This window comes from Hyaena hyaena, unplaced genomic scaffold (assembly GCF_003009895.1).
Source record: "Hyaena hyaena isolate Hyena2069 unplaced genomic scaffold, ASM300989v1 scaffold_694, whole genome shotgun sequence".
In the NCBI taxonomy this organism is placed as follows: Eukaryota; Metazoa; Chordata; class Mammalia; order Carnivora; family Hyaenidae; genus Hyaena; species Hyaena hyaena.
This window is the reverse complement of record NW_024081327.1, coordinates 124,704-136,778: the sequence shown is the minus strand read 5'-3', so window position 1 is coordinate 136,778 and position 12,075 is coordinate 124,704. Positions and strand designations below refer to the sequence as shown.

General features: G+C 55.1%; 1 protein-coding gene across 3 annotated transcripts in view; it reads right to left on the bottom strand.

Moving 5' to 3' along the window:
* The window catches only part of TRAM2 (translocation associated membrane protein 2), an 82,445-nt gene that overhangs the window by 5,766 nt on the left and 64,604 nt on the right, over window positions 1-12,075 (bottom strand). For all 3 annotated transcript variants that reach the window (XR_005525564.1, XM_039217472.1, XM_039217473.1), the window contains exons 5-10: window positions 7,244-7,302; window positions 5,759-5,843; window positions 5,012-5,082; window positions 2,290-2,394; window positions 1,875-2,018; window positions 772-935 (exon numbers count right to left, since the gene is read on the bottom strand). Coding sequence is in view for 2 of the 3 variants with exons in the window: in XM_039217472.1 (XP_039073403.1) it covers window positions 772-935; window positions 1,875-2,018; window positions 2,290-2,394; window positions 5,012-5,082; window positions 5,759-5,843; window positions 7,244-7,302 (628 nt within the window). In the remaining variant the exon portion in view is untranslated. The remainder of the gene's footprint in view (window positions 1-771; window positions 936-1,874; window positions 2,019-2,289; window positions 2,395-5,011; window positions 5,083-5,758; window positions 5,844-7,243; window positions 7,303-12,075) is intronic.

Sequence of the window (12,075 nt, the reverse complement as noted above, 5' to 3'; positions counted from 1 at the left end):
GCTGATACTCTTCTGGCAGAAAAAACTATGCCATCTTTTTACTGTTGTGGAAAACACCTCCATGTGCTTGCGCAGAGTCAGTCTGGCAGCGGCCTCACCCCCCAGTCCCCTCCCAGCCAGGCCCGACTTGCCACACCCAGCCGCGCACGTGTCTGCCTCAAACCCACGGGAGCCCTTGCCAAGCAGGCCACACCTGGAGAAAGGCAGGTGAGTCAGGGAACAGCGCCCGGTGCAGACAGGCCCCCAGGCCGCACAGAACGCGCTGGGCTGCCAGCGGGCCCGGGACCCAGCAGGGGCAGGCGGCTACTGGAGCGGGGCCAGGGCCAGAGGCGAAGTGGGCGTCCCGGCCTCAATGCCCACCCAGCACTGTATCACCCTGAGTCATTCCTGAAGACCAGAGAGGAGCCGGTGGCGTGGGAGGAAGGGCCATGCAGAGGTGCGGAGGGAGAGGGCAGGGGAGGGCAGGGGAGGACAGGGCTGCCGCCGCACAGGGAGCAGGCAGCCGATCTTGGCTGTGGTCAGAAGCCACTTCGAGGACACGCTTCCCGCCACAGCGCCCCAGCCAGCTGCTGCCCTGCCCCACCGCGGCCAGCCTCACCCACAAAGTGACCCTGGCCCACTCCCAGCCACGTGCCAGTCCGGCCTTGGGGAAGGACAGGGGAGCGCCAGGGCTGGTCTGGGTGGGGGCAGAGGAGCCGAGCCCTGGCCCCTCCCCAACCCTCCCGGGCACACTTCGCAGCTACCCGCCCAAGGGCCCGGCACTGCACTCACCAGACTCTCTCTTGATGAGCCTGGCCGGCAGTCTGGGGGCAGCTGGGACCCTCCGCTTGGCGCTCTGCTCGTTCCAGTACTCCCGCCAGTGGCGCAGCTGGGAGTGGATGAAACGCCACATGAGCCAGGCCTGGGCGGCGCACACCAGCAGCAGCACGGACAGCCTGTGGAGAGACAGCGTGGTGGCTCGGGGCCGGAGGGACAGTGTGGCGGGCTCAGGGCTGCGGCCAGCTCCCGCGGAGGGACACCATGGCGGGCTCGATGCTGGGGCTGGTCCCGCCCCGGGGCAGCGGGGGAGACCAGGGCAGGAACCCCACAACTCCCCTGGCTGTCCCCAGGGCACCGGCATGCCCCATCCCGCCACCAGCACCAGGGGGAGCAGGTGGTTCAGTGCCGGCCTCCACTCTAGCACACTTCAGGGGTAGTGACAAACAGATGGGGCGAGCCCGGGAAGGAGGAGGGGACATCTGCACATCCAGCTCCAGTCACAATGCTTCCATGGCCTGTCTCTTCTGTACCCACAACAAACAACATGACTCACTGAAGCTCCGTGTATATATACACGGAGAGAATTCAAAAGAATTGAATTACGATACAGCAGAGTAATTCTAGAAGGGTGGCTTCTCATCTAGAATGCCACTTAAAAGCTGAGCAACACTGGATCAGTCACACACCCTCCCAGGCCCAAGGGTCACATGGGAACACGATGGCTTCCTCCCGGCTCTCCCTGCTGCTATGGGGGGCCACGGGCTGCACTGCTGGGCTCCCTACTGTGAAGAGTCCACACGTGGCCGTAATGATGGGTTGAGGGGCGAGAGTGGAAACCTATCATGCGCTTGAAGACTGGACAGGGGGAGGGGATTCCCACCTGGGGACCCTGACTGCAGTCCCAGCAGGTGCTGGAGATGGTTTCGCTGGAGGCAGAGGCTCGGATTCCTTTTACCCTCAGGCCCGATGTCTAGAGATGTCCAGCTAAACATCAATGTACGGGAGACCCAGGGGTCTACTGGCCCCCGACCTTCCGAAGTTGTGCCCAGTTCAGGAGGCTCCTGGCAGCACTCAGGCAGCCTTGATTTATCTCCCTGGGCTTTCTCCCAACTCACCTGCAAAGTAAGGTATTGAAGTTTCCTTTCTCGGGGTCAAAGGCCTGGTTTTCTACTCGAGCGAGTCCAAAGCCGATGGCCAGCACGGCAAGTGTGAGGATGAAGAGGCGGGTGACCCCGAACACAGCAGCCCAGGCATTAAACCTGCTCATGGGGGTGGTAAAGGGACGTGAGCCTTTAGGGCCGGTGAGGCAGCTTTCACCACTTCTCCAGGAGCAACACCAAGTGGAGAGAAGGCGCAAAGGTAGCACTGGGGAGTTTGAGGGAGATCTCTGGAATAGCATGCTCCAAAAAAACAACCCTGGGGTGCCACCTGCAGTTAAGGGGCAGTTTCTACCCTCCCATCAGCCCGGCCTCCTGGGAGGCTCCTGCCCACGGCTCCTCTGAGTGGGCCAGCCTGGTTAATGCCACTTACAGCTTCTCGTTGTTCTCATCTGCGAAGTAGAAGAGTCGAGCCATGTGGAAGAGGAACTCGGTGGAGTACTGCAGCAGCAGCAAGATCAGGCCCAGGCGGCTCAGGCTGGGAGAAACAGACAAGGCTCACAGTCCTCCCCGGGATGCCACAGAGCACAAGGCGCCCCACACCCTGGGCTCTGCGATCCTTGCCGGCCTTCCCTGGCTGGCCCTCCTCATCCTACACCGTTCAGTTCTGCCATCACACCTTTAACAAAATACTGAGCCCCCCCACCCCCACCCCGGCCCTGCACCTGTCCTGTGTCAGGAGCCCCTCCCCACTCCCACTGTGATCCCAGCTTAGGCTCTAAAGCCACCAGTCACCTTGTATTCTTCACCAGGCCCAGGACCCAGCACATAAAAGGTGCTCAGAACAAGTGGCTGAGCTTTATGCACAGAAATACAAGGGATTCCCACCGTCTGGTTTTTCATTATCCAAGTCTTCATAGCCAAGAGGTACATGAAGCAGCAAAAGTGAACATAATGCAAAAAGATGTGCTACTGAACCAACATCTTAAAAATTAGCACGCACTCCCCGCTCAGTTCCACGCATGGTGGTGGTACCGACTTTCTTAGGTACTTTGGGACACATATGAAACTGTAGCTCAAACGCAGACAGGCTGCGAAGGGAAAGTGCAGACCCTGCTGGACGCACAGGGCTTCGGGCCATCAGGAAGAAAATGTGGGAGCAGCCCCACAGGCCGTGGTGATGAAGGGCCCAGCCAGGTCCACCCAACGAGCCTGGAGCAGTCCAGAATCCAATGGGGTGGCCACTGGGTCCTGAAGATGGTCAAGAGAATGATGGGAGCACTACCTGAGGTCTTCACATGACCAGAAAGTCCAACAGGACTGTGCACAGTCACCTCATCTCACAATTCATTTTCTGCATTCCAGCCACAGTGCGCTTTACACACACCTCAGGGCCTCTGCACCTGCTGTTTCTCTGCCCACACAGTTCTCTCCCCCAAGATCTTCACGTGCCTGACACTCGCCATACCTGCCTCAACCTGAGTCACCTCCCTCCCCTCGACAAAGGTGCCATGGAGACAAGTCGCTCTGTTACATTACTCTATCATTTTAGACTGAGTATGAGTGAGCAGGGGAGAGGTGCAGGAGGACAGGAGAACAGAGAGAGAGAGAAAAGAATGAATCTCAGGGGAGAGGGGCAGAGGAAGGGAGAGAGAATCTCAAGCAGGCTCCACACCCAACAAGGATCCCAACGTAGGGCTTGATCTCATGACCCTGGGACCGTGACCTGAGCAGAAATCAAGAGTCGGACACTCAACCAACTAAGCTACCCAGGTGCCCCTATTATTTTCTTCATTGCATTTACCACCACAGGAAACTATTTTCTTACTTATGGTCTGCCTCCCTCTAGATGGGGCACCCCAGGAGACTAAGGCCTCGGTCTGACCTCGCCCAGGTGTAGCTGCAGCTCAGAGCACAGTGCCCGGCTCGAGGGAGGAGCTCAGGTACGTGTCGAGTGAGTGAAGGCCTCTAAAAGTCAAGCTCTTCACCAAAGCGAGACCCCGCAATCATTCGGCATTTCGAAGGTCTGCCTTTCTTGGGAAATCTTGTAGTCAAGGGTGTCTCCTGCCCTCACACTCACTTCTGAAAACCACAGCAAGGATGGAGGCGAAGGGAAGTCAGGCCAGGAGCAGAGAGGCGGCTGCACCAGCATCACTAGGAATGGAACGGGCCGTGTTCTGGAGGATCCGCTACTCCGGCCCTCTCGCTTCTATCCTCTCTCCAGAACAAGAATCACAAGACTCCGCCCAAACAGGGTCAGACCCCTACCCTTCTCCTTCCCTGGGACACGTCAGCTGTGGGAAACATGGATCTCAGAGCATCTCCTGTCTTTGGGGGAAGAGTGATGACACAGCAGGCCCCCGGCAGTAGCAGGACCTTCCTTCCACGTGGTCCTGCCAGCACGTTCTCACCCTGGGCCTCACCGCACACTGCTGGGCGCTGCATGTGAGCAGGGCTGGCCCCATCATACAACCTTTGGCCTCCGAAAACCCATCCAGGAGTCGATGCTGTTTCACGCCTCCAGGGATAAGAGCGTATTTGAGAGCTGCCTTCCTCCTGACTCCCTTACCCCAGGTCCGTCGTCCTCACAGGAAGCCTGCTGTGAGGGCCTAGGAGGCAACAGGCCCAAGGACCTCCAAGCAGCTCACCGGAACATTATACGTCACCAACCCTCAAAATGACAGCCCAGAGAAAGTACAGGGTGTTCTCCTACCCTGCTCGGATAAAAATCAAGGAAATCCCAAGTTAACAATGACGTATCTACTCATCAATATAATTCGTTTTGTCAGAGACACTCAAGGCCAAACACCACGGCCACCTCTCTGACTTCAAAGTCACGGTTCAAGTGGCAGCATCCCTGGAAGCCTTCCCTGCCTCTGTCTCAGGATGTGTTAGTCCCTCTTCTGGGTTCCCACGGCAGATGACCCATATGGTAGCACAGCCATCCTCTCCCTGAGCTGCCCTGACCTGTGCCTACGCTGTCTCTCCTACAAGGCTGAGCATGACCCACTAAAGATAAGGACATCCCAGGTCTTAGCACCGTGCTTGGCCAACAGAAGGGGTGTGGTAACCGCCTCCTAATGGAATGAACGTGTGGAGAGATGCACGGACATAAGAGGGCACGCAAGTGTGACGAGCTGCGGGGTCTCACTCACTTTAAGAGGTATGCTCCAGCTATGTGGACCAGGTACAGACAGATGTACTGGAGCTGGCGGGGGACTTCCTCCTGCAAGTGACAGAAGTGGACAGTAAGTGTGCTCATCCCTACTTCCTCTCCGCAGGGGTGGGGGTGCATATGGGTGGCAGGGGGCGGGGGGGGGTGCCAGGCTGCTCTGACACAGTCCCATGTGCTCATTCCCACCTCCCTTCTGCAGAAGAGGGGTGCAGAGGGGTGGGGGGGGTGCAGAGGGGTAGGGGGGCAGGCCGGGCTGCTCTGACACAGACAGTCCTATGTCAGGCCAGAAGCTCAGGCACCAGGCTGCTGGAAAGTCAGAGGAAAAGGTGCTGGCTTCAGGTCCATGGGGCAGGGCTGGGTTGAGAAAGAAGAGACAGGGACTGGGGAACAGGGCTTCTGGAAATAATTCAGAGGGAGGCTATTTTAAAACAAACAAACAAAAAACGGGGAAAGGCAAAAACCTCTGATCTGCTATCCAGAAGACAAGAGGTAGACCTCCCCCAAAGCCACGTGTCTAGTGTGGGCGGCAGGAGACCCGCTGGTGGCCTGCTCTCAGGGAGATCTTTGCGGAGACTTCGCTGGCTCAGCATTTTCCCCAACCCGCAAACTCATCCCCTTTTCCCGCCCAGCTCTGCGCTTCTGGAGGGAAGGCTCAGGGGAAGGAGGCGGGGAACAGCAGGAGGGGAGTGAAGGGCATGCGCCTTCCAAGGGGGAAGCAAGTACTCACCTTCCGTACCTTCTGGAAGTACAGCTCAGGCAGTGCATGCAGCCAGTAGGCCAGCTGGCACAGGTAGAAAAACTTCACCTGGAAGCTGGAGACAAGGGAACAGGTCACATGGGAGGGAGGGAGGCTGTCCCTGCGGGTGCTCATAAACAGGAGACAAAGGTGAGGCCCTGGACCACGGGACGGAGGCCCTGGGCGTGGGGACCCTGCTCCACAGACGGGACCACTTAGCGGGACACAGAGTACACAGAAACAAACAAAAATGGTGAAAAGAGTACAGAGGAGGAAGGTTCTTTGGCTTGGAGAAGGAAAGGCTGAGCAAGGCCAATGAAGATGGGGCATCAATATATTGAAGCGTGAACAGATCTAGCAGAGGGGCCTCTCACAGTAGTTAACCCTTTGTTGTGGTTCTGAAGGGTCTCAGGGGTTGGGGTGCCTGGGTGGCTTAGTCGGTTAAGCATCCGACTTTCGCTTAGGTCATGGTCTCGCGGTTCGTGGGTTCGAGCCCCGCGTCGGGCTCTGTGCTGACTGCCAGCCCAGAGCCTGGAGCCTGTTTCAGTCTGTGACTCCCTCTCTCTCTGACCCTCCCCTGATCACGCTGTCTCTCTCTCTCCTAGAAATAAATAAAACATTAAGAAAAATTTTGAAAAAAATAAAGGGTCTCAGGAAAGGCAGGGAGGGTCTCCTACGGGAGGCAGACCTGGTGCTGCCCCCTGGTTTCTTGGCAGCACAGGGAAGGAGGGGAAGGGGGTGCTGCTTCTGGAGGGGCACCCGCGTGGGAGGCTGGGGGGACGATGCGCACGTGCACGAGCTCAGGTCACCAGGGAAGTACGGAGCCCAAAGAGTGTTATGGAGACGGTCCGCTTCCGAACCCGTCTCCCGACAGCTTAGGGGCCTGCTGTGGACTAAATGTGCGCATCCCCTCAAAATTCAGACGCTGGAACCGGAATCTTAACACGACGGTGCTAGGAAGCGGGGCCTCCGGGAGGAGATCTAGCCGTGAGGGCGGGGACCTCGGTAATGGGATTCGATCCGTGCCCTCATCAAAGAGGCCCCAGAGGCCTCCTTCCCTGCCCCTCCACGTGAAGATTTGGCCAGAAGACAGCCGCCTCTGAACCTAGAGGCAGACCCTCACCAGACACCAAACCTGCCGGTGTCCTCATCTTGGGCTTTTCGGCCTCCGAAACCGTGCGCCAGAAGTTTCTGTTGTTTGTAAGCCACCCAGCCTACGGGGGTCCTGGCACGGCAGCCTGAGCTGGGACACCAGCTCTCTGACAGGGGCTACTGCAGAAAACATTTCATTTGGGGGTCCTCCAGCCCAGCGCCCTAGGAGGAAGCAGCCCAGGGCGAGACTGCCGGCTACAACACTGCGCCCTCACAGGCTGGGGGTGCGACAGGCTCCTCGCGCCAGCCGCCGCGCTCCCTGGGTTGGGGGAGCCGGTGGGCCGGCTTGCTCCTCCCTGGAGACGGAGTCATGAGAATACTCACGGGAGGTACACGTGTGGGTAGTCTTCCCAGAGGCTTCTTGGGTTTGTTAAATATCCTTCCTGGAGTGGGCAAGAAGATACAGTATTTAGAGATGTGGATAGGAGACCTGCTGGGGCCCTGGGCAGGCCTCAGGGTCAGGGGCACATCCCACCCCCCCGCTGACAGAAAGAGGAAGGTATAGGACAGGTAAAATGAAGGCCCTCTCTGCATGGGAGCCACCCGGCCCTCAGCTGCCTTCTTCGTTGTGAAAAAGCTCTACTCTGGGGTCTGAAGACCTGTGTCTAGACACCGGTCCAGGACTCACTGGCTCTAGCCTCTGAGCAAGCTCGTCTCCCTAAGCTTGAGTTGGCTCTTCTGAAAATGAGGATAAAAATACCCTCATGGAGTTATTGTTAGAAATAAATGTGATAGCTCATGTTTATGTGTCTAGCATTATGCCTGGCATGAAGGCATTCAGGAAATGCTTGTAGGATGAATAAGCACATGGACTCTAGAATCACCATCCACTGGAAAACCGAAAAGCCAACGTTGGCTTTTTCAGATCCCACGTTGGCTTTTTCACATCCCTATGAATAAAAAAACACAGGCCCACACAGGCTGCCCTAGGAGGCCTCACCCCAGAAGTCTTGCAAGCATGACACCCAGCACACTGGGTCATCATTGGGAGAGGTCTCCATTACTCTGCCAGCTCGTGGGTCTCGTCATGCCCTTCTTTATACCACCGGTACCTAGCCCAGGGCCTATTAACAGAGTAGGAGAGGTAACCTGAAAACCATCCCACCACAAAACATCTAGAAATGATGGGTGACACCTAGCAAGTAATTCTTTTATATTCAAAAGGTTTTTAACAGAAAGGGAAAACCTTTGGAATCCAAAAGGGACAAGAGGCTAAAAGCCTAAGCAGGAAGGGGAGGCTGAAGCAGCCCAGAAGGCCCTAGTCATGGGCCGGGGCGGTTGTACCCATGTGGGAACAGAAAATGGTGCCTTGAGAGGTGGAGCCTGAGACCCTTGTATAAAATCAGGGCCCCTCAGGCTCCTTGGGTGGCTCAGTCGATTAAGAGTCTGACTTCAGCTCAGGTCATGATCTCATGGCTCGTGGGTTCGAGCCCTGCATCATCTGTACTGACAGCCAAGAGCTGAGAGCCTGGAGCCTGCTTCCAATTCTGTGTCCTCTCTCTCTCTGCCTCTCCCCTGCTTGTGCTCTGTCTGTCTGTCTCTCTCTCAAAAATAATGAGCATTGAAAAACAAATTGTTTAAAACAGGACCCCTGAAAGGCTACAAACTTCAAGAGAAGATTAGACTAGAGTTTACATTAGTTTGGGTTAGACTGGAGAAAGGGTCGACTATAGTCTGACAACAATAAAGAGAGATAAAGAAGCTGTTTGCTCACCCTGTGCACAGGACAAAAACTAAAATATATTAGCCCTTGAAAATCTGTAACCTTGGGTTCACTTTCATATGGGTTTGGAGTTCAAATTTATACCACTTGTATAGTTCAGGAACCACCAACCTAAGAAATGAGTATTAATGCTACTGTGGGCCAGTGACACCGTCGGGACATACTCTCGTTCAAGGCTGTACAGTATTCTCATGCATTAAAACTTGCTCAATAGGAGTTGACAATCCAAAATTACAACACATAAGATGAAACAATCCGCCATGAGCAAGATCGACTGACATTACAGGAATCCAATAAAAATTTGTTGGTTGAATGAATGAATCAATGATGAATGCTATAGGATCTCTCCCTTTTGAGGGAAAAAAAACAAGGCTCGTATTTGTCAGCCAGAGATGGGTAGATCAGTATGACCCCATTCCACAAGCAGGGAAATAAAGGAACAGACAAGAAATAGCTCCTGAAATGAGACGGTTTTTCAGCAGCATAGGTGAAATCCGAGCTGGGGCACCAACCTCCTGATCCAATAACCTCAAGCCAAGTTCCTCAAGAAGTCAGAAAATAAACTGAGCCGGAGGCTTTGATGAGGAGACTGAGACTCAAATGTCACACTGGGACTATGATCGGGGGTTAGCAGTGCTCCAAGCCAACATGATTCAGGGACAAACACTCAACTTACTAGCTAGTGGATCCACAGTTGTGTTTTCAGGTGAGGTCTCACCCACCCACCCTCAAGTCACTACATTACCTTGGATGTTTCAGGTATAGTCCCCAGCCCCCAGCCCTCAAGCTGGGGCCCCAATAACACAGTGACCAAACTGACAGGCCCAGTCAGGCACATGCACCCAGCGTGGTCATGGTAACTTAGATCTGAAGGAAAAGGTTGCTCCCCAGCCCCTCACGGCCTCATTCCCAGTCCTTTCTCCCTACCACTACCTCCTCCTTGGTCACACAGAGATGGAAGGTTCTGGGACCTCTGGAGGGTGACCGGAGTGCTTTCCCACACCACTGCTATCAGGCTCTGCCTTCCCTCTCTGCTGTTCACGGGGACCCGGGCACAAAACGATCTATATGGTCTTCCTCTCTCCGTGCCTCATTCCAGGGAAATCAGAGGTGAGAACGGCCCATCGTGGAGGAAGCAGCAACATATAAGGAGGGAAATAGTACATCTGGGACTGAGGTGGGAGGAAAACTTCTGCCCTAAAAGAGGCCGCCCAAGAGAGGCAGCACGGAGAGAAACCTAACAGCCCAGATGATCTTGTGATTTTAAACATGAACCTCCTTGGCCTGGTGCCTTTTCTTAGGAGACAAAGAGGTCAGAACTTTGAAGCCAACAAGCAAAGAAAACTCCCCAGAAAAATGCTGCCTGCTTGTGAATGTCCGGTCCACAGGGACTGCAGGGAAGGCCTCAGGGGGAGGGCGGGGGAGTCAGAGGAAAATGACTCACTGCTCTGAGAACAGCCTTTTCCAGACCTCGAGCCAGGCAGCTGCCTGAGGGTGGCCTGGGGCCGGGGTGCCCTCAGAGCTCCAGCAGGCCACTGCGTGACATCACAGGGGGCCAAGTGGGCCATGCAGTGCCCGAACCCACCCCCCTCCCCCCGAATCCCAGGCCCCATCAGGCACTGGCAGAGGGAACCCAGGGAACTTCTGAAATCCTTTGTTATCTCCTTAACCTATGAGCTAAGTGAGGCCTGAGCAAACTGCAACAATCTCTCCCCCCTCCACCCCTGCCCTGCAGCCTTCCTTTTTGGTGAATGGACAAACAGAACCACAGAAACAGCAAAATCCAGTCATAACACAGCCAGTTGCTACCTAGATTCAGACATACCAACAGCATTTGTCCTTCAGGAATCATGTACTAAAGTTCTGGCTCCGAGCGGCCATCTGTTAATGGGACTCAGTCCAGGGTGAAGAGAATTCCCGTACCAGACTCTCCTGGAGCACCAGGCTTCAAGTTTTAAAATAGGAAGGGAGACATCTCCACAAAGCCAGGCACGGAGACCAAACGCTGGCCCACCCCGCTTTCCCCTTCGTGTTTTGTTGTGTTTTCTAAACAATCAATAGGAAGTAGTCCACAGGTAGGTTACCAGTGGGGGGTTGACCTTCTCATAAATTATTGGTAGGTCCAGCCACGCTCTTATCACTCCGCTTGTCTAAATGCAGAGAGAAATGTCTGAACCAAACAGCCACCCCCCCAAAAATAGTTACTTCTAGGGGGAGAGATTTGGGGCAAATTTTATTTTTTACTTAAAAAAAAAAAGAACCCAAAACCTTTTATTTATTTCTTAGGTAACAGACCATCATCTAGGAGTTTATAAAAACAAGTGACTTCTTCTAAAAGCAGTTAGGGGCCAGAGCAAGAAGATGCGGTTACTGTTTACCTCCTCATTCTCACCACCACTGTTTAGTGAGCACTTACTGCCTGCCAGGCTCTGCACGAGAGACACTGTGAGCACACAGGCTGTTCACAAACAGCTTGGGGTCTAGTGGGACAGACAGACAGCACTGAATATACGCATGAGTGAGAAAAACGCCCCAGCAATGGGTGTAGTGCTCACAGTACAGACTGGGGGAGGGGGTTCTCTGAAGAGGTGACATTTAGGTGGAGACTCCGATGGGAAGGAGGAGCTGGCCACGGGATTCAGGGGGTGGAGCATGTGAAGAGGGGAACCGCCCCCTCAGAGCCCCAGAGACAGGAACAGCCAGGACAGGTAGAGGAGCAGAGGTAAGAGTGGGGCCCAGATCACAGGAGTGAGGGTGATGACAGTTTCACTCCAAGAGGGACAGGGGCTTTCACATAAGGGTGTGGGACTTCACTTATGCTCTAAAAAGATCTGTCTGGTGGAGCAGAAGAAAATGGATGGTGGAGGGAGGCTACCGGAGAGGAAACAGCTTCCTTCTAGAAGGACGATGGTCAGCGGTCCAGGCAAAAGATGATGGCGGTTTGGACTGCGGAACAGGACTTCCCGACCTTGGCACTACCGACATCAGGGCCGGGTAATTCTCAGTGGTGGGGCTGTCCTGTGCGCTGCAGGACATTCAGCAGCACTCCTGGCCTCCACCTGCCTGATGTCCCCAGAGGCCAAAAATCTCCCCTGCGGAGACCGGCAGGCCCGTGCTGCAGCTTGGACACAACCTCAGTGAGCTCTGCAGGTGGGGGCTGCGGGACCTGCTGATGAACCGGACAGTGAAAGACAAGAATCAAAGAAGATTTCATCCTAACAGAAAACTAGGATTTAGGAAACACTTAGCTAGTTCTCATTCCTTTTACAAAACTACCTCCTTTCCTTCTTCAATCGCCTTTATTCCCTGAGGGATGGTGCAGAGGGAGTAGATGAGGCCAGGAGCTGCGTGGTGCTCCTAGGAGTTGGGGGTCACCGGACTTTCCAGGGTCCCCGTGGTCCCCACCTCCTACTGAAGAAGTTCAGTGGGGAAC